This window comes from Megalobrama amblycephala, linkage group LG1 (assembly GCF_018812025.1).
Source record: "Megalobrama amblycephala isolate DHTTF-2021 linkage group LG1, ASM1881202v1, whole genome shotgun sequence".
NCBI classification, from domain to species: domain Eukaryota; kingdom Metazoa; phylum Chordata; class Actinopteri; order Cypriniformes; family Xenocyprididae; genus Megalobrama; species Megalobrama amblycephala.
The window spans coordinates 779,764-801,637 of NC_063044.1; the positions used below are offsets into that span (position 1 = coordinate 779,764).

A 21,874-nucleotide genomic window follows, 5' to 3' on the forward strand; every position below is an offset into this window, starting at 1 on the left:
GTTAACACAAGCAATACCAGACAACAAAAGAGTGAAAAGGCAGGAACTTAAACACAAGGCAAATGAGGGAACTAATAATGAACACCTGTGATGATTAAATGAATTACCATGACAACTAAAAGGTGGCGGGAAAACAGAACAAAGGAAGACATGCGACATATGAAAACAAACTAAAAGTCCATGAAACTAAGATGAACATAACATAACTGTAACAGGTAGTCTGTCTGTTGGTTTTATTTATCATTCATAAAATGTTCTCAAATAAGACATTAGTAGTGTTATTCATCAGATTGCTCAGTTTTCAAAATCAAATAAGTGCAAAACCATTTTAAGTTCACTTATTGATTAGCAGACATTCATAACAGTCAGAAACAAAACCAGGTACATGAGAAGCCGTACCATTCTCTGAAACCCTGAGTGAAACAGTACAATTTTATTTATTTTTTTGTTTGTCTTAAAAAAGGTGAAAGCAGTACAACACAAGGGTGCGTTTCCAAAAGCCAACTATCATCGCAACTTCCGTCGTTACCTATAGGGTTCAATGGAACCTGTGACCATAGTTGGCTAACAATGTTTTTTGGGAAACACACCCCAGACTAGTGTAATTTATGAAAAAAATGGATTCCACATGAATAACAGACAAACATTCATTTACACCATTAATCCATTCCTTGCATAAATATATAAAGAAATTAAGTCAGTGTGAAAAACCAAAACCAATCAACAAATGTAGGTTACAATAATTAATACATTAAAATATCCCACCGGACATTAAGGATAATATAAGACAGATATTTTATAGAGAATACAGGATAATTATTTTTCTTAATTATCACTGCAAATGTGTCAGTCTGACCCTTCAGAGGTAGAAACAGAGGAAGTATGAGAAAACAGCTCTTGGAACCTGGAAGAAAAATAATAAAGAAAACAACAATCGCTTGAGCAAAATGCCTCAAAACATCCACAATATATAACATCTGAGAAAGAAAGAGAGAGGATATTATTCAACTATTTTCAAGCAACCCCTCCAAATGTTGTGACTCAGAAGTATTCGCAAATACCACAAATCTTCTTTATGAAACTTCCTCTGAATTTGTGTTGTTGTAGTGATTCATTGATTCTTCTGTCACTATGTCTTGGAGCCATTGGACTGAAAATATTTATATTAATTTAATTCATTATTGGGAGAAGTTATTAGAACAACTGATATTTCTAGATGAGTAGAACATCTAAAACTCAAGCATTTGCATTTTTCAAACCTCTGCAGTTTATCCACAATGCTGCAGTATGACTATTATAGTTTAAACCTTTCCTTCCCATTAGAAGAAAGGTTCCTGACCTCCACCCTGAATGATGAAATCAGCTTCATGTAAACAACATGACCTCTTTAACTGAGGTTATCATGGCAGTCTCTGACACATGAAAACTAAATCAGAGCTCCTGTAAGAAGCCCTGAATGCAGAAGATATTTCGAATGTGCTTCACTAGAGCTTGCAGAGAAACAGAACTGTGTCAAAACATTTAATATATAATTACCAGTTAGCTAACATCCTTGTGTGGCTCACTTCTAGTGTATCGTCCTGTTGGAGAAACAGTGAAATGTCAAAGTGCATCTCCAGTATGAAAAAAATTAAATTAAAAAAAATAAAATATTAAAATTAAATAATGATGCACCACAATTGTGGCAATAAAAAATATTAATCACAAAAAAGTGGATGGTTGTGAAAAGCTTGTGTAATGAGATTTAGGATGTGTTTGTATTCCAGGTGGTCTGGCAGACAGATGATGCATTTAATGAGGCATGGTTATTCAGTTTCATTATTAAAGAGAGCATGAGATACATGTGAATAAGAGCCATATTCACCTGAGTCCTGGTTAAGTTCCTTAAGTTCCCACCAATCTTTATCGTCTAAACCACTGGTGTCTCGTCCTGTTGGAGAAACAGTGAAATGTCAAAGAGCATCTCCAGTATGAGAAAATCTATCAAATAATGATGCACCACAATTGTGGCCACCAAAAATATTAAACAAAAAAGTGGAACGCTTTTGTGATGAGATTCGTGATGAGACCAGGTGGACAAATGATGCATTTAGTGATGCATGTTTAGGTGCATTATTAAAAATAGCATGCAATATATTTGTAAATAAGGGGCATATTCAACAGTCAGGTGATAAGCTGTTCTTACGTCTATCCATTGTTATAAGACATGTAAAATACAGATATTGAAGTTAAACAGCAATACAGTAAACATGAGAGATTCTGAACTGTGATTCAGATGCTGTGAAATATTGAATCTCTATTACAGTGTCTGGACAATTCATGTCTGTTACACAAGTCTAGATTTAGAAAGCTGACATTAATGAACAAAAGATGTGGGGAAAATGATCCAATGCAGTACAATTCTCAAACATATTATTTCATACACATGTAATAAAGCTGAATAAATATCTACATTGGAGTCATGTTCAGAGCCAGATGAGTTAGTGTAATTGAATCCATGATAAAAAAAAAATAAAAAAAAATCAATATAATCTCTACTGTACATTTGAGTGATTGGATATTAGTATTACTCATACCTTTTTTCAGAGGAACTTCAGCATGATGGTCTTCTGGTTCATGTTCGTTTCTGCTTTTAAAATCTAAACAGTGTGACATATATAGTATTTTCTTTAATTTAGTTACAGTTTAGTTTAAATTGATTGTAGTTTAAAAATAACAGTTATTGAAAATAATTCTGATCATACATATTAAGCATATTTTAGTTGCATATTATGAAATGCTCATGAGAAGGAAACATAACTATAGAAATTTCAGAATTAAGACATGACCATCAGACATGAAATGCCCAGTGGGGCAGAAGGGTTGCAATGAGCGGGTCATTTTGATATTTCTGTGTTGCATCATTCTCATGGGCATTTCATCATTTTGACTTTTCAGTGTCAGTTAAATCTCTATTTTGACCCATTTTACCAGTGAAAAATAAACTCAGTTTTGCTTTACAACACAAAACCAAAAACAACAAGAATGTGTAGATCATCATTAATCAGTCAGTACTCACCAATAATCTTTTTCTCATTTAAAATGAAAACCACTAAAGCAACAACTGCCAGCACAAGCACACCTACAATCACTGCTCCAATCAAAACTGAGACAGACTCTGGAGAGCATTTTCCAGCCAATCAAATGTATAAAGATAAAAAATAAAATAATTAAGTATATCAAAAAACAAAAAGGGGGAAAATTGAAGTTTACAATTTTTTTTAATCTAATATCAGGTGATATTTATGTCTATGTGTGACTGCTTTACCCCATTTAGTGATAATTGGTTCACTAAGGGAACTGTGGGACACAAAACAATCATATTCATCTTTTTCCTCCTCCTTGATCTCCACACTCTTCCTCATCTGGAAGGATCCATCATGGTTTGGTCTGATTCCTGTGGATTCAGTCTCATCTTCAGGCAGAGATGTGCGATATTTCGTAATGTTCATCATCAGGTCTTTGTGGTAGAAGCCAGTGGCTAGACAGGTGAATTTCAGCTTGGTTTTGTCTCTGATAGACCTTTTTGCAAACATATGAACATCTGGATAATCTGAAAACACAGGAATCAGTTCATCAGTAAGAGTGTACTCACACTAGGTGATCTGAACCATGCCCGAGTACATTTGACCCCCAAAGTGTGGTTGGCTTGACTAGTGTGATTACTCTGAACCGTGCCCGCTTAAAGAGGTGGAAATATGGTCCCACTATATATTAGGTGGCCTTAACTATGTACTTATATCAAAAATAAGTACAATTAACTTTTTGAGTTTAAAGGATATAAGTTTTTACAATAACAGCCTGTGTGTTTTACTTTAAGAAAGCAACCATACATTTGTGTTTTATTAGGGGCCAAGCACCGAAGGTGCTTAGGCACCTATTGTTATTGTTGGCGTTCCGTACGCTTATTATTATTCTTCTTCTTCCGCTCTTGAAGTCTATGGCAGCCCATAGAAGCGCTTGCGGGAAAGTTGTGAAATTTGGCACACAGTTAGAGGACAGTCTGACCTTTGTCCATAGCAAATTTGGAGTCTCTAACTCAATCCCTCTAGCGCCACCAGCTGTCCAAAGTTGCACTTATGTTTATGTTAATAACTTTTGAACCATAAGGGCTAGAAACAAAATTCTTTTTTCCTCTGAATCCTTGGGTCAAGACGAATCGATTGCACCCTATGACGTCATTTTCCGTCATGAAAATTTTTCTGCCATTTTGAATTTTCTGAAAAACCTACTTTTTCGAACTCCTCCTAGGCCGTTACTCCGATTTTCACGAAAATTGAACCAGATCATCTTCAGATCATGCTGACAAAAAGTTATGGAATTCAAGTCGATTGCTCAAACCGTTTTCGAAAAACACACGAACGAATTGTACGTAGCGAAAATAGAAGTAAGGCTGTATCTCTGCAACACTTTATCATATTCAGACCAAACTTGGTATATGTCATCACAAGCATGACCTGAGGCACCATGCAGTGTTTCGGCACAGCGCCACCTACTGGTGCGGAGATATGAAAAATGGCTATTTTTGCTTATAACTTCTGATGGGTTTGTCCAAAAATCATAAATTTGGTCTCCTTGGATTTGGGGCATCATGCCGAGTCGAATAATATCCAATTTTCCCATATTGGCCATTTTAGCTGTCGGCCATTTTGAATTTTGTGCTAAAATGCTGTATTTTACGAACGCATTAGCGTATCGTTACGAAACTCGGTATGGGTCATCAGGACAAAGCCCTGAAGGAGCATGAGAAGTTTGAGCACTGCGCCACCTTGTGGTCAAAAGTTATAACGAAATTTACAAAAATGCTAATAACTTTTGACTATATTAACCGATTGTAATGAAACTGGTCTCAATAGATTCCTTGGGTCATGCTGAGAACATAGATTACAAATTTACCATAGTCAGCTGAACTTCCTGTCCGCCATATTGTTTTACTTTGAAAACCTACTTTTTCGAACTCCTCCTAGACCGTTGCTCCGATTTTCACCAAAATTGAACCGTATCATCTTCAGACCATGCCGACAAAAAGTTATGGATTTCAAGTCGATAAGTCAAACCGTTTTCGTATACCGGAGCAAAGAATTTGAGGCATGATGCAAAAATTACTCTTGAAGCTGTATCTCTACAATGCTTTGACATATTCAGACCAAACTTGGTACGTGTCATCACAAGCATGACCTGAGGCAATATACAGTGTTTCGGCGCAGCGCCACCTACTGGAGTGGAGATATGAAAAAGTGTTATTTTTGCTTATAACTTCTGATGGGTTTGACCAAAATTCATAAATTTGGTATGGGTCATCAGGACAATGCCCTGAAGGAGCCTGAGAAGTTTCGGACCAGCGTCACCTTGTGGTCAAAAGTTATAACAAAATTGACAAAAATGCTAATAACTTTTTTTTCTAATTGCTCACTGCTGCTGTTGGTCTGATGCTCCCAGCCATGTTGGCTGGCTTCTTGTGCCGTTTTTGTGCTTGGCCCCGTAATTGCTGCTTGCAGCTATATTTTTCTTTGTTTTTATATATTAATTTCATAATAATTTATAATCATTAGTAGTTGTCATTTAATTCATTGTTTATTCATATTATTATATTAGATTCATTTTATTATTATTAATTTATGTAATTTCAGGTTTTTATAGTTTTACTTACAGTTGCAAGAAAAAGTAAGTGAACCATTTGCAGAATCTGTGAAAATGTGAATAATTTTAACAAAGTAAGAGAGATCATACAAAATGCATGTTATTTTTTGGTTTAGTACTGTCCTGAGTAAGATATTTTACATAAAAGATGTTTACATTTAGTTAACAAGACAAAACAATATCTGAATTTATTAAAATAACCCTATTCATAAGTATGTGAAGGATTGATTTTCAATACTGTGTGTGGTTACCTGATGATCCACGACTGTTTTTATGTTTTGTGATGGTTGTTCATGAGTCTCTTGTTTGTCCTGAGCAGTTAAACTGAGCTCTGTTCTTCAGAAAAATCCTCCAGGTCCTGCAGATTCATCAGTTTTCAAGCATTTTTGCATATTTGAACCCTTTCCAGCAGTGACTGAATGATTTTGAGATTCATCTTTTCACACTGAGGGCAACTGAGGGACTCAAACTCAACTATTAAAAAAGGTTCAAACATTCACTGATGCTCCAGAAGGAAACACGACGCATTAAGAGCCGAGGGGTGAAAACTTTTGAACAGGATGAAGGTGTGACAACTTTTTTTATTTTGTTGAAATATCTTTTTTTTCCCTCTCCATTTAGCACTGCCCTTCGGAAGCAACAGTAGATGCTTGCATGTTTGCCAGAAGAAAATTTAAGTATAAGTTACCTTGATTTTCAAATTCCAAAAGTTTTCACCCCCCGGATCTTAATGCGTATATTTCAATGCACACTTGCAGTGTTTTATTAAGCCCTCACAGTGATTTTCTAGATTGAAAACGGATGCTTCATCTTTTGTGTGAAGTACAATAAATGTCATAAAACTCATCTGTATAGTTTTGGCCATCATTCAGACAGTCAAACTAGCTTGTACTAATATAGTGGATAAAAACACTGCTTCAGGAAGCATCGGAGCATAAATGAATCTGTGTGTCGAATCTGCTGTTCTGAGCGCCAAAGTCATGTGATTTCAGCAGTTTGGCAGTTTGACACGCGATCTGAATCATGTTTCGATACACTGATTCATTATGCTCCAAAGCTTCCTGAAGCAGTGTTTTGAAATCGGTCATCACTTTATAAGTAATTATTTAGTTTTTTTGGGGGCACCAAAAATATTCTCGTCGCTTTATAATATTAATATTGAACCACTGTACTCACATGAACTGATTTAGACGTTTTTTTAGTACATTTATGGATCTTGAGAGAGGAAATGTCATTGTTCCCGATGCAGGCCTCACGGAGCCATCGGATTTCAACTAAAATATCTTAATTTGTGTTCTGAATATTAACGAAGGTCTTACGGGTGTGGAACAACATGAAGGTAAGTAATAAATGACAGAATTTTCATTTGTGGGTGAACTAACCCTTTAACATTGTGAAACTGCACAATTTGTAAATTATGCATGACGGGCCACATAATATATTTTAATAGACAAGCTGCGGATTGGACACCCCTGATCTAGAGTGAAACCATCTTGGTCATAGGATACACTTGTTTATTCGCATTTAGTTGACAGTTTGAACGTTCTTGTGTCCATTTATTTCTTTTCAAGATCTGAGGTGAATTATAGCCAGTGTTGTTTACTACAGCTAAAGAGCTGTGAACACAGAATGATATTTGCTTTTGAAATTAAGTAAAGCACATAAACAGTACCTGATATTATCATTGTCAAGCTTTGTGTTGCTGTTTTTAGGACACTGTGTACAGCTAGGGCCTGGACATATCAAGTCAAGTTAGCTTAATTTGTACAGCACTTTTACAATACGTATTGTTTCAAAGCAGCTTCACAGTGATAACAGGAAATTAATGGAACAAAAATAGTTTTGGCTTTACAGGAGCTCTAAACAAAGTTAATGTCCAGCTAAAGGTTTTGATTGGCTCAATTCCATTATTAAAAAAAACATATGTTATTAACTTTAGGGCCACTTACACGACACCATTTTCAGCTAAAAACAGAAAACTTAATGTGTTCTGGCCATAAAAATAAAAATAAATAATGACTTTTCAACAATATCTAGTGATGGGCGATTTCAAAACACTGCTTCAAATTGTTTATTTCAAATCAGTGATTTACGTGTCAAAATGCCAAACTGCTGAAATTATGTGACTTTGGTGCTCCGAACCACTGATTCGACACAAAAGATTCGAAGCAGAGTTTTGAAATCAGCCATCACTAGATTATTAAGTTTTAGATTACAAAATTATAAAACTGCTAATTGGATGTTGTATTTATTATCCCCCTCAATCTCTGATTTCTCAAACTCATATCTCTACAGTCCTTTTTCAGCATCACAAAGATTTGGCCTTACCTTCTGATTGTTTGGATTGAGAGCGGTGCACGATAATTGGAGATTTCAAGGGGGAACCCAGCCAGACTCATTCAGGTTCGATGCTCAGATATTGATAATAGGATATGTAAAAATAATTCACTCTGAGACTTGATAAAAATGGCCAAATATATTGGTTTCTATTTAATAACAAAGTTCAGAATAAAAAACAGCAACGATGTCTTCGCCCAAGTTGTGGCAAACTTCTGTTACTTCTGTTGCAGAAATCACATCATTTATTTCATTATAGAAATAAAGATCTTATGAACCCACAGCTTCCTGTTGTAGCAAGTTTCAGCTGCATATTTATATAAAATACAATGTTTGGTTGCAGCCTGCCTCGTAACACCTTTTGAAGACTGCAACACAATTTCAGTGCTAAAGTTTGAGACCTTCGCTTTATTTTCCATCTAACACTTATAGCTAAAATTAAAATTACATCTCAGTCTCATTTCTGAGAAGATCAACAGAAAATCAGTTAAACATCAATTTCAGATACAACGGGTGCTTCTCAATATCCCTCCTCGTCTCCTCGCTCCTCCGTCCTCCATCCTATGACCCGGAAAACGATCGAGCTCAGCCATCTTGAAGGACATCTCAATTCTCTAATTGCACCGCGAGGAGGCGAGGATCGAGGAGTGAGGAAGCTTCCTGAGGAGTTATGAGCGAGGATAGGTGCATCCTTTGCGGAAGTCTTTCTCGTTGAGAAATGTGACGCACGAATAAATTCTCCTCCCCCTTCATATCTGTCACAATAATTTAAATTTAAATAAACTTTATACCTCATATATTTCAACGGGGCATCTTGCTTTATTAATATTTATTATAATTTTTTTAAATAACCAAACTTTAATAACATATGGATAGATCCCTGGAGTGCAGCTGATGACGCTTTGAAGTGACGCTAAAGGGAGCGAGGATATCATTTCACTTAATTCAATTCCTCCGTCTTCGCATCTTTTCCTTGTGTCCTTCCCTCGCATCCTGAAGGGGTGGAGCTAAGACGCGAGGAAAGGAAACAAGGAAAGGAAATGAGGATGCACAAATAAGAATTGAGAAGCACCCAACGAGTGTTGAAGTTTCTGTGCTCAAAGCTTCAACCTTGTTTGTAAGCTGATCCATTTCACAAATAAGCATTCAAAGCATATGATTATTTTATAAGTAAGATCAAATCAACCATATCAACTCTAAGTTCTATTTGTTCATTTGACAGAAATTTGTCAGTAAAGTTCAAAATCTTGGGTTCAATAAAATTTCTGTCGCTGTCTTACAAAAAAGTATACAACTATGTCATATATAAACTATAAAATATTATATTAAAACTTATATTTATATTTATAAATATTTTCGTCACTATTTAAATAATGAATTAACTGTTCAGACAGATGTTTTTGATTCATCTCCTTCAGGATTTTCACTGTGAGCATCAAAGCGCCATCTGGTGTAAACCTATTCACCATCTGATCCACTACGTCAGTGTTATCTGCATTCTCAATGAGAGAGGCTGGAACTAACCCACGTTGTTTCAAATACCACTTGAACCTCTTTAGATTGTCACTTTCCAAATAATCCAGGATTTCCAGAAGCTGCTCTGAAGCACAGGTCTGAAACACCATCTTCTCTGCAGGGACCTATGACATATAAGATCAGACGTTATTGAACAGAGAGATTATTGGTCTCTGGAGTAAAACTGAGGCCTTACTGTTACAATAAAATAAGAATAAAATTCTTTGTGTTCTTTTTGAAGAATTTTGATGAAATTCAGAGCTTGATAAAATCGGTATAAATACGTGTTTTATACTAGGGCTGCACGATTAATCGCATGCTATTCTCACGCGCATTTCGTCAGTAAAGCCGGTTCCCTGATTACCGCTAAATCGCCATCACCTGCTTTCAAATGAAGCGGCATTTAATAGACAGAGCCGTAGATCACTGAAAAGCCACGCAATATCGCGTTCATATCGCAGATGAATCGCCTGCGATAATGAACGCGATATTGCGTGGCTTGTCCGTGAACTACGGCTCCGTCTATTAAAAGGCGCTCTGTTTAAAAACAGGTGATGGCGATTTAGCGGTAATCAGGGAACCGGCTTTACTGACGAAATGCGCGTGAGAATAGCATGCGATTAATCGTGCAGCCCTATTTTATACTGCAAAATAAGCTCAATGTCTCAATGCCGTCTTCTAATATATTCAATTGTTGCATATACCGAGCTGCAGCAGACACATTTGTAAACGACTTACTTGGACCCATTGTGTGAGCTGTCTCTTTAATACTGTGTGGTTTATAAACATGTTGCTGCTGATTGGGCTGACATTTTTACACACCCACCAAACAAGAGAAAATGTATCTCAAACCCGTTGCACACCGTTTCCAGGTAACATTTCGTTAAGCCCAGAAACTGTAGCAAAATGTTGCGCACCGGTTTGAGCTTGAACATGCCCCATCACAGCCCCATAGGCTGAATGCAACTGAAAAAGGGCACGCCCCACCCCCCACTTCCAAATAAATAACACAAAATAATAGTCTCAAAAGCTTTATATGTATTCACCCTCTATGGTACGCAATATGATACCAATGTGGAAAAAGATATTTGCGTTGTTTTTCCTGCTTAAAATTGGACACTTTAACTATGTCAATAAACATTTTCATAAATTTTTAATTTATTTAATTTTTTATAAGTTTGTTGCCTCGAGGCAATGTTGTACCACAATGGAAAAATTGGAACACTTGGCATTTTCATGTAAAAAAAATGCACTTTTATTGATTAGTATTTGAGTTATTCTGTCCTGAGATACATTTGATCAATTAATTGGTGCCTTATTTTATTAAAGGTGCCCTTGATTCAAAAATTGAATTTACCTTGGCATAGTTAAATAACAAGAGTTCAGTACATGGAAAAGACATACAATGAGTCTCAAACCCCATTGTTTCCTCCTTCTTATATAAATCTCATTTGTTTAAACGACCTCCGAAGAACAGGCGAATCTCAACATAACACCAACTGTTACGTAACAGTCGGGGTGTATGCCCCAATATTTGCATAATGCCAGCCCATGATGTTCCCAGCATTATAAAAGGCATTAGACAAGGGCAGCCAGTTAACGTCTGGAGCTGCACACAGCCGAATCATCAGACTAGGTAAGCAAGAACAACAGCGAAAAATGGCAGAAGGAGCAATAATAACTGACATAATCCATGATAGCATGATATTTTTACTGATATTTGTAAATTGTCTTTCTAAAAGTTTCGTTAGCATGTTGCTAATGTACTGTTAAATGAGGTTAAAGTTACCATCATTTCTTACTGTATTCACGGAGACAAGAGCCGTCGCTATTTTCATTTTTTAAAGACTTGCAGTCTGTATAATGCATAAACACAACTTCATTCTTTATAAATCTCTCCAACAGTGTAGCATTAGCCGTTAGCCACGGAGGACAGCCTCAAATTCACTCAGAATAAAACTTTAACATCCAAATAAATACTTTACTCACATAATTCGAAGCATGCATGCAGCATGCATGACGAACATCTTGTAATTAATTTAAAAAAATCTATGGGGTATTTCGAGCTAAAGCTTCACAGACACATTCAGGAGACACCTTAGACTTATATTACATCTTGTGAAAAAACGTTCTTGGGCACCTTTAAAAACAACCTAAAGTAGACCATGTTGCCTGGAGGTAACACCGTACCATAGAGGGTTAATGACAGTTATAATATATAGATATACAGGGTTTCAGGGCTTCTTTAAAATTACAACAGCAATCTTCTGTGAGCCATGTGATTGAAGATGTTTATGACTTCACTGTGATATCCCTCTCTATGGCTATGAGGAAAGGGTCTGAGACTCACTTTCAAGCAGAGACATCGCAGTTGGTTCTTAATTATCAAAATAAGAGATTATACTATAGCCATAGCATAGCATAGCATAGCATATCCAACATGTATCTGCCTACCTGATAAAAACTGTGTGGAGGACCAGGGACCTTGGTCTCTTGAAGGTGCACTAAGGTTGGTCGATTTCTCTCATGCACTTCACTTTCCTTAAAATAAGGAGGCAATGAAAAATTGATAAAATATTGTGAAAAGTACAGTTGCAGTGAAAGGTATTAATTGTGCCTGAGCTCTTCCCTTCACTATATATGCATATATTAATGCTCACATAAACACATTAATACACACACAATACATTCTGCATGATAATCATTATCCCAAAAAGACACCAGAGAAAGCTACAGATGCACTAGAAAAACACAAAGCCAACAAATGCAGATTTAAGAAGTGTGGGATGTTATGTGTGTGGGAAAATAGGCCATATCGCCAGGGCCTGTCGCAAACAGAGTGGACAAACCGTAACTGCCCAGGTGAAAAAACACTATAGTAAATACTAATGTTTTTGAACCATACTTTAGTAAATTGTAGTATACTGTATAGTATTTACAACACTTTGTTAATGAATGCTACAGCATACTGTAGTATTAACTATAGTGAACTGATAAACTTTTATAAATACTTTGGTATACTTTAGTTTTTACTAAAGTAAACTGTAGTGTATATTGTAGTATAATAGCCTATAGATGTAGAAAACAATACAGTATTGGGTAAAGTAATTTATTTATATTATTGTAGTTGTTTTATTATCACAGCAACTATAGAAGTACCACAACAAATTAATTCAAGTACTTTACTATAGTATGGTTCAAAAACACTATAGTATTATTTTCACCTGGGTGGTAAAAAATGAAAAGGAGTGCGTCTGCAACAAGCACTCAATGTACGTGAAAATAATGTGATTGATGAATATGAAGAAACATTCCCTTTGACGTGTAAAAACTGAGGAACCCCTCACTGTAGAGTTGCATGTTAAAGGCAGACTTGTGAACTTTGAAATTGGTACAGGATGTAGTATCAGCCTTATGAATGAGGGAATGTTCAGTGACTCAGAAGCTCCCAAACTGAGCCCTTCAGAGTTGCTTCAGCTCATGCTATCTTCCAGAGAACAAAAGAACTAAATAAACTGTGCTATCTCAAGCTATAGCTAGAGAAAAATCACTAAACACCTAAGCATGAACATCAGTGATAAAGTCCTTTAGGTATGCGGGACGAGCCTTTGCTCGAATCAGCTGACCCTCAGCCTCAGTTACTGTTTACTGCGGCACCTCCTGGCCCTCCTGATTCTCATCAAGCAGTGGCTGAAGAGGTTGAGGCCCCACAGCTTGTGGAGATTGTTGCGGGACCACCCTGACAGGGGAACTTTGAAGCACTCGGCCTGTCCATGGTTGTACTGGCCCCGGTGATGGTGGTGCAAAAGCCGTGCTGTGTGTTGGTCCTCCACTAGGCTTCCTTGCCTGTGAGCACATGTTTGAGTTAAAAGGGGTTGGCACTTTCCGCAGTCTGCTAGCATGCCTGTGAGAACCATCGCTCAAGAATGTGGCAGGACCTGGAGAGGTTTAGACCAAAACGATGCCATTTTGATGTTACGGTGGGGTCTTTGCACCCAAACCCAGTCTAGAACTGTTATCTTACTAGGGTTGGCCTTGTGTCTTCTGTCTTCTGTGTCTTTCATATTTGCAAGTTGACCTTCATTCGCTGGTTTGAAGTCACGGCAGCTTTGACTGCTGCCCAGGTGCCACCTGCCACTGCAGCTGACAATTCTTGTGGTCTGAGTCTGTCCCTACGGCAATTCCATCTCTCGGCGAAGCATGAGCAGAGCAGGAGAGGCCTGAGTGGTGGTGTGCTGGCTAGCTCTGTAATGCATCAGCGTTAGGTTGAGTGCTGTTTGGAATGTATACCCCTGGGCCTGGTGTGCACGAATGCCATTCTTAAGGCTTTGGTTGAATCTTTCGACCCCACCATTTGCCTGGGGATGGTAGAGTGCGGCATGGAAATACTTAATTCCTTTACTGCACAGGAAGGTGGAGAAGTCTGCAGAGGTAAACTGTGGCCCATTGTCAGTAGTGATGGCACGGGGCATGCCTCAGCGAGCAAACAGACTCTCCAGTATTTGAGTGATGGTCTGTGTTGTCACTGTCCCAGCTGGTATTACCTCAGGCCATTTAGAATGGAGATCATACACGACCACCAGAAAGCATTGATGGTGGGGAACGCCATGGCCATGAATTTCCCCACAAATGTCTTGTTGAAGGTGCTCCCATGAATGAGATGGCCATGGAACAGTCTGCAAAGGGGGTGAGACCGGTTGTCCAGTCTTTCCACTGAGTAGACACGGTTCACAGTCTCTGTGGAGGGTGAAATGCCGACCATAGAAGAAGAGATGCCATCTTTCAGTTGCCCAGACACAAGCAAGGGCCTCGCATTCACCTACAGAGTAGCGCTGTTCCGTAGGGGTCAAAGATCTGGAGGCAAATACTACAGGTCTTTCCACTCGGTTCTGTCCAGACAGGCATCATAGGTGACAATAGGCTGACTGTTGGGATTGAAATGAGCTAGGACAGAAGGTGTGGTAAGCTGGGACTTAAGTGTTTGAACGGCCTCGGAGCATGCACTAGTCAAGTTCCATGGCTCTTCTTTCTTTAGTAACTGGTGAAGGGGTGCCATGGTTTGGGAGTACTAAGGCAGGAAAATAAGGTAACAGGCCCTCATGCCCAGAAATGAGGCCACCTTGGAGGTGGAGGTGGGCTCTGGGATTCTGTGTATTGCCTTAATATTTGACTGAAGAGGGGCAATGCCCCTAGACGTAAGGCATTTTTTTTGGCGATGACCATGTTAGAAATCCAGGGGGATGCATTGACTGGCTCAATAACTCCCATGTCCAGTATCATTTGAAGCTCCGCAGTAACTTCCTCTCGCAGGGCTTGGGGAATTCTGTACAGGGGCTGTATGACCGGCGGCACACCAGGGTCAACCAAAGGCCTATGGGTGAATGTTTTAAGGCAGCCCAGTCTGTCAAACAACGATGGCCATCTCTGTTGCCAGGTGGAGGTGACATGATGAATATCAGAGCCCTTTTCATCTCGAAGTGTGAAACCCAAGCTTGTAAATAGATCAAGTACCAGAAGGTTGGCTCCCCGCTTAGTAATGTAGAAAGGAAATGATGGCAGATGTTTAGAGCCGTAACGTACTGAGACCCGAAGAATGCCGAGCATCACAATCTTGGAGCTGTCTTAACCACAGAGGGAGGTGCAGGGCAGCTGTAATGGCAGATGTGAGAAAAACTTGTGATAAATACTGGCATTAGGCAAAGATGCCGCTGCTTCCGTATCCATCAGGAATGGAAGGCTCACCTCCTCCAGCAGCACAGTACATGTCCTAAAAGCTGCCTGGCCAGCTGATACAGCTGATCTCAGTGTAGTCATTACGGACAGATGAGGGTCTCCTCCGTGCTGCTTGTGTAGCAGGAGCCGACCGGCAAACTTTAGCAAAGTGAATTTTTTTTAAACACTTCCTGCATGTCTGTCCACGTGCAGGACAATTTTGGGCTCTTGAATTGTGCAAACTGGAGCCACAGTTGCCACAAAAGCTCAAACTTCGTTGGTTTCTCTGTAACTGTGCAAATTGCACAGGAAAACCTTCATTGTTATCTTCAGTCTTTTCTGTGGGTAAATGGCAGTGGCCTGAATGGCAGGAAAATCGGAGCTGTTGCGTAGGAACGTCCATAGGAATGGTGCGTCTCAGCGAGCAGTGTGGAGCATTCAAGAGCAGCCTCCACTTGCAGTGCAATTACAACTGCTTGGTTTAGTGTCAATTCGTCAGGTTCTAACAACAGTTTTTCCAGAGTCTTGTCACATAGTATTCCTTCAATAAGCTGATCACAAACAATCTGATCTTGAAGTGTCCCATAATTGCATGAGCGCTCCATGTCATGCAGATTAGTCACATAAACTTGCACGGACTTACTCGTTCGCTGAAGGTGCTTGTGTAGTTTATATCGGCGGAGTATGACTCGCTGTTGGCCCATGAACTGGTGTGCAAGAAGAGCGACCACTTCCTCATACGTCTCAGCTTCCCTGAGGGCACGATATATTCTCTGCGCCTCAACCCTGAGGCAGTGACGAAGCAGAGTGATTTTCCTTTCGATCTGGTATATCATCATAGTCCATGGTCTTGAGATACACTGTGAAGCCATCAATTCAGCTCGCCCATGGAATAGACTGTTCACCAGGCATGGGAAGAAAAGTGGCCGGCAATGGTAAGCTAAACTCAGCCATCCTCATCGACAATGTTATGTTGGAGTAGTTCAGTTAGCTATTCAACATGAAACACACACGGCTGAACAGATAACCACTTTACTAGTTCTGTGCCACTCGCACCACAACACAGGTGCAGAGCAGACAAAAAACATAACCCCCTTATAACCCAGAAAACCTAGTGGTAGAACACAATACCAAGGAAGTCACTTGAAGTGTCTAGTATAAGCCCCATGTGCATAAATGGGCCTGGTTTCACAAACAGGGATTAGTTCAATTAGGATATTTAAGTAGCTTTTATAAATGTACACCAGAAAACACATTACTGTGCATCTTGATATAAAACAATGACACTGACATATTTTAGGATATGTCAGTACAAGTTTCTTTCAGTTAAAACATCTCAAACATGTATTTTAGTCTAAGACTAGCTTAAGCCTTGTCTGTGAAACCAGGGGTTAATTTATTTTCTTATTATTTCCCCTGTGGCCCAAACGTAGTGAAAACAAATGAGAAGATAAGTATTTTGTGTTAAGCAAGTTGTTTTTTTAAATGAGGATAAGCTAATCTAAGATCTTCTATTATCATCACAGCATGTTGGTTATGCAGTCATGCGCTATGACATTTTTGTGGTGAAAATGAATTGTAATATTAATTTAATAATAAAAGTAGCATAATAATAATAATTCAAAACATTGGGGGTGGGGTGGATGGCAGGCAGTGGGGGTGGAATCACACAAAATCCCCCTGTCTGAATATAATTACCAGTGGGTAAAGATCCTCCTGAGAGCTAGTCACATTGACGTCTGATATTTCACCAGTATTTTCTCGTCCTGCTGGAGAAACAGTGAAAAATCAAAGTGTATCTCACATTGCTGTACATGAGATAATCTATCTAAAAATTTTGGACACAAAAAATATGAAACAAAAAATTAAATGGTTGTGAAAAGCTTGTGTTTTTGATGAGATTCATGAGACCAGTTTAGATTTGTGGCAGACAAATTATGCATTTATTGATTAATTCTAAAATAAAAATAGCATGAGATGTGTAACGGGCATACTGTATTCGCCAGAGATTAAGCAGCGATTTAAGCTCACATCCGAGATTTTGAACTTTTTGAGATTTTTTCTACTCTATTACAACACTGGACAATCTATGTCTGTTACGCTTTTGAGTCCAGATTCATTTGAACTAAACAAGTTTAAACTCATCAAACTGTTAGTAGAGACTCCAAGACCAGAAATATTTGGGTCAGATAAATGAGACATCCAAAATGTGCACTGCTGGTGTGCCTCCAGGAACAGAGTTGGGAAACACTGGTCTACAGTACTGTGGTATAAATCTACTTGAAATTTACCTGATAAATGTTTAAAACAACTGTTTAGGAAAGCATCTGGTCATATGTTTTAGCTGGGGATGTTTTGCTGCACTGGCATTTCATTTGAAGCTAAACTCCAGAACCTCCAGGATTGGACACTCCTGATCTAAAAGCTCTAGGACAGAAAGGAAGTGGTTTTTCACACTGTTCATGGAGCCCATTTTGCATGTCTCTCATCAGTAGAGACTCTAAGACTTTAAACCACTATAATCTTCTCTCAAAAACATCTTTATTTATTCACTTGAATCAGAGGTCTTCAGGCACTCGCACTACCCACTGATCCACTTCACTGTGAATTATTCCTTTACAACACAAAATCAGAAACAAAAGTGTGTGGATCATCACTGATCAGTCACTACTCACCATTAATCCTTTTGAAAACCAAAAAACCAAAAGCTGCCAGGACAAGCTCTGCTACAATCACTGCTCCAATCACTGCTACAATCACTGCTCCAGTGGGAATCTCTGGTGGGCAATCCCAGCATTTTCCATCTATACAAATGCAAAGTAGATGAAAAATAGTTTTAATTAAGGATATTACAAAAAAAAAAAAAAAATACAAATTTATAACTTAAAATTATTTTTTATTCTAATACCAGGTGATATTTCTGCTTCTCTGTGTTACTGCTTTAATTACCCCATATGTTGATAATTGGTTCTTTGAGGGATTTGTGTAACACCCAACAGTAATATACTGCTCTTTCATCCCCCTCCTTGATCTCCACACTCTTCTTCATCTGGAAGGATCCATCATGGTTTGGTCTGATTCCTGTGGATTTAATCTCATTTTCAGGCAGAGATGCGCGATATTTCCTGATGTTCATCATCAGGTCTTTGTGGTAGAAGCCAGTGACCATACAGGTGAGTTTCAGCCTGGTTTTGTACTTGATATACCTTATTGCAAACATATGAACATCTGGAGGAGCTGAAAACACAGGAATCAGTTCATCAATTAGTTATTTTTTTTTACTTTTGAACAAAGTCTATTCATATTCAAAGTAATAATATAATTGCACTTTTTTTCTCTATTTGAAAGTTTCTAATGCTGCTATTTGAAGTTATGTTTTTTTTTAAATGTGATGTTAATAAAATACATTTCACACAAATTTTAACAGATAATCTAAAAGCCTAATTTATTATCATTTTGTTGGGACGATTGGGGACAAGTGGGGCTTGGAACCCTTCCCCACCTCCAAAGTGGGGAATGGCAGAAAAAGTTTGAGAAACACTGAGTTAAACATGAGGTGGGTAAAGCACATAAAACACAGTGAAGACATTTCAGCAAAAGAAAGATGTGGGGAAACTTATTCACTATTAACTATGAGTATAACTTTTGCCTCAGTTATCTCATTTACTTAATATGTTTTTTATGAGTAGGCATATTAAAGGTGCAGTATGTAAGAATTCTGTCCGTTAGAGGTCGCTACAGGCCTGTTCTAATGTCCGTTAAAGCAAAAGTGTCCAAAAGTGTGAAGTATGTGATAACGGACACAGCAATGCATCATGTATTATAAGATCATTATGTTTGTAGCGTACAATGTAGCATTTTCAAATCAGACCTATTACTCCACTAGGTCTGAAATATTTTGTTCGCTGCAAACATGATGATCTTAAATTTATTAATTATTAATTTACTATTAATAAATGTGTAAAGTAGCATAAAATGGAAATACTCAATAAAGTAGGCTAACTACGTTACCTCAGATGGATGAATGGTTGGATTCCTCAACTGGTAAAATAAAACATATATAAACATTTACTGTAGGAGCCATACGATTTACTGGTGACTTAATTTAAAAAACTGTTCTATTGCGCTTCTGATTTGGCAGTGAAATTCACCGATTTTGGGTGTGTAAGATGTGAAGGATTTTATGGTCCAGTTAGTATTTTCACCCCATAAAGGCGGCCGCGCTAACCGGAGCGCCATCTAGTGGCTGTTAGCAAAAAAGTATCAAAGTGTCGCCTCTTGGGTTCTATAATCTTTCGTTAAATTGCAATTTTCTCATGATTTACAAATAGTTGGAAACATTTGGGTAAGTACATTGTAAGAACTAAAGTGAAAACAAAAAAAATACATAGCATAGGCCTAGTGGTTTTTTAATATTTTACTGCAAAAATATTACACATTGCACCTTTAATGTGCTGTATTTCAGTCATCATTTCATATTGTCTGACAACAAAACCAGAAAAAAATATATAGATGAAACAGTTTTATTTGGAATTTGGCTGTATTAAAATATATTATGTGAGCAAAAAGGGAAGCAGCAGAGAAGCAAACAAATGTAAAGGGCTGACACTTGGCAGAATGCGAATTCAACAATGAAATTATGAATTTTTTAATTGCCGTATGACGCCCTATCGACATTTAGCGACATAGACATATAGATGTGGTATTTAAAAAATGGCATTAAAAAGGCATTAAAAGCAATAATTAGATTTGATGAAACCTGCAGAAACCCTGATAAAGCTCGTAGACTTAGTAGGCCTAACAGTTACTTCGGTAAAGTTGGTTTTATATTTGCACATTCGGACTTCTGATAAATTCAGACTTTCCAATAAATGTGCAATAAATTAATGTTTGCGAATTTTAAGCAGCAACGTGATATTAAACCAACGATTGTCAACTTACAACATTTTTCACAGTCGATCAAAATAGGCAAGTATTGTTTTAAGGCATATTTACTTTGAATGTCCACTGAAGTCCAATGTAGTGTGATAACAAGGCTATTGATACGGATTCCGAATGTGCGAATATAAAACCAACTTTACCGAAGTTGTCCAATGTAGTGTGATTAACAAGACTATTGAATACGGATGTCCGAATGTGCAAATATAAAACCAACTGTACCGAAGTTGTCCAATGTGATTAACAAGACTATTGAATACGGATGTCCGAATGTGCGAATATAAAACCAACTTTACCCAAGTCTAACAGTTAGTGTAGCGCCATGTTTATTTTTGACAGAATGCAAACGAGGCTGTGAGGAATTGAAGTACACAGTGTGTGATTTGTACGGTGTGTTAAATGAAACATTGTAAACAGGAGGAAAAACCCAGAAGTAGACCAAAAGTCAATACAGTTTTGAAAGTTCTGAGTTATGAGATATCTTATGTTATATGATCTGAGACAGTTATTCAGTGTGAGCAATTGTAAACACTCATCCTCATTTTCATCCGTGTTAAACTCGATATGGCGTCTAACCTGACTAAGGTGACTAACCTACAATGTTAAGCATAGATTTATAATCAAACATAAAATTTATTGATACATTTTAGTTCAAGAAGCGTAACGTGTTACTTTCACTTTCGTTCTCTGATGATTGAGGTAAATTAATAACTTTACCTGCTTGAGTTGACGGCGAAATCCCATAAAGAAGCAAAACACAAAGCAGAGCGAAGATTTTCGCGAAAACAACGACCATAATTGAAAATCCATGTGTGAATTTACTGGTGTTTACATCGTGCCTTCTTCAGCAAACGAGCGCAGAAACTGCCAACAGAAGAATGAAGTTTTAACCAATGAGAGAACAGAAGACGATGACGTCGTTCGTAACTGGGCCAAACAAGTGGTGACGTAAAACTAAACAACAAAAAGCGGGTTTAGGAAACCCTTAATCATAGATACAAAGTGGTTTCAAGTACAATTTATCAATGATCAACTATATTATTTAAAAGTCTTAAGGCCGTTAGATGTTGGTTTATTTCCCAGTCAACAAAAAAAGTTCTTATGTTTTGTTTACATTTCCATTAAGTTATGAAAACGTTATTTCTTAATGTTTTTGAACATTTAAACGTCCATTTTTTAAAATTCAGTTCTGAAATATCTTTTTCATAACATGTTTAAAATTATAGAAATGAATATTCCTCTAATGTTCACATAAACAACTAACTACATAAAAAAAAATAAAAATAAAATAAAAAAAAAACACTGGATGTTTTGAACATTTAAAAAACAAATAACGTTTTCATAACATTATGGGAATGTTAACAAAACATAAGAACACATTTTTCTTAGCTGGGATGTGTATTATCAGTGTATTATTCCTGCTTGCTTGTATCAACTTGCATCCATTATTTGTTTCTTATGCATGTGTTACAATACAGAAGGGTCGCAGACTGAAGATAACAGTTAATGATGTTTATTAGACACACAGCAGAGAATACAGAAGTGCAGGTGAGTGTGTGCTTGATCTTTGAGTGATACGTCCTTTGTGTTTGTAGTGGTAACAGGGCCAGATTGGGACTAATTTTCAGCCCTGGAGTTTCATGCCTTAGACCGGCCCACTTTAATTCACGACTGACTATATTGAAATAATGTA

At 37.6% G+C, this 21,874-nt stretch overlaps 1 protein-coding gene, 1 long non-coding RNA gene and 1 pseudogene across 4 annotated transcripts; all 3 read right to left on the reverse strand.

Annotated features, from left to right (window-relative positions):
• LOC125280200 overlaps window positions 1-21,874 on the reverse strand; it is a 128,924-nt pseudogene that overhangs the window by 82,398 nt on the left and 24,652 nt on the right.
• On the reverse strand, window positions 1,464-3,904 carry LOC125244013. Its single transcript, XR_007179213.1, has 3 exons — window positions 2,577-3,904; window positions 1,865-1,930; window positions 1,464-1,580 (listed from the first exon to the last, which is right to left on the reverse strand). It is a non-coding gene; the product is annotated as an uncharacterized LOC125244013 (long non-coding RNA).
• Window positions 8,141-21,108, reverse strand: LOC125242959. 3 transcript variants are annotated; one of them, XM_048152317.1, is made up of 7 exons: window positions 20,899-21,108; window positions 19,255-19,284; window positions 18,193-18,480; window positions 17,919-18,047; window positions 16,942-17,012; window positions 11,986-12,072; window positions 8,141-9,656 (listed from the first exon to the last, which is right to left on the reverse strand). In XM_048152317.1, exons 3-7 carry the CDS (start codon window positions 18,461-18,463, stop codon window positions 9,342-9,344), a joined length of 873 nt encoding a protein of 290 aa, XP_048008274.1. In that variant the 5' UTR covers window positions 18,464-18,480; window positions 19,255-19,284; window positions 20,899-21,108; the 3' UTR covers window positions 8,141-9,341. The 3 variants fall into 3 exon arrangements, with proteins under 3 accessions (XP_048008274.1, XP_048008183.1, XP_048008099.1); XM_048152226.1 differs by lacking the exon at window positions 19,255-19,284 and having other exon boundaries at window positions 16,942-17,009; window positions 20,899-21,106; XM_048152142.1 differs by lacking the exon at window positions 19,255-19,284 and having other exon boundaries at window positions 20,899-21,103.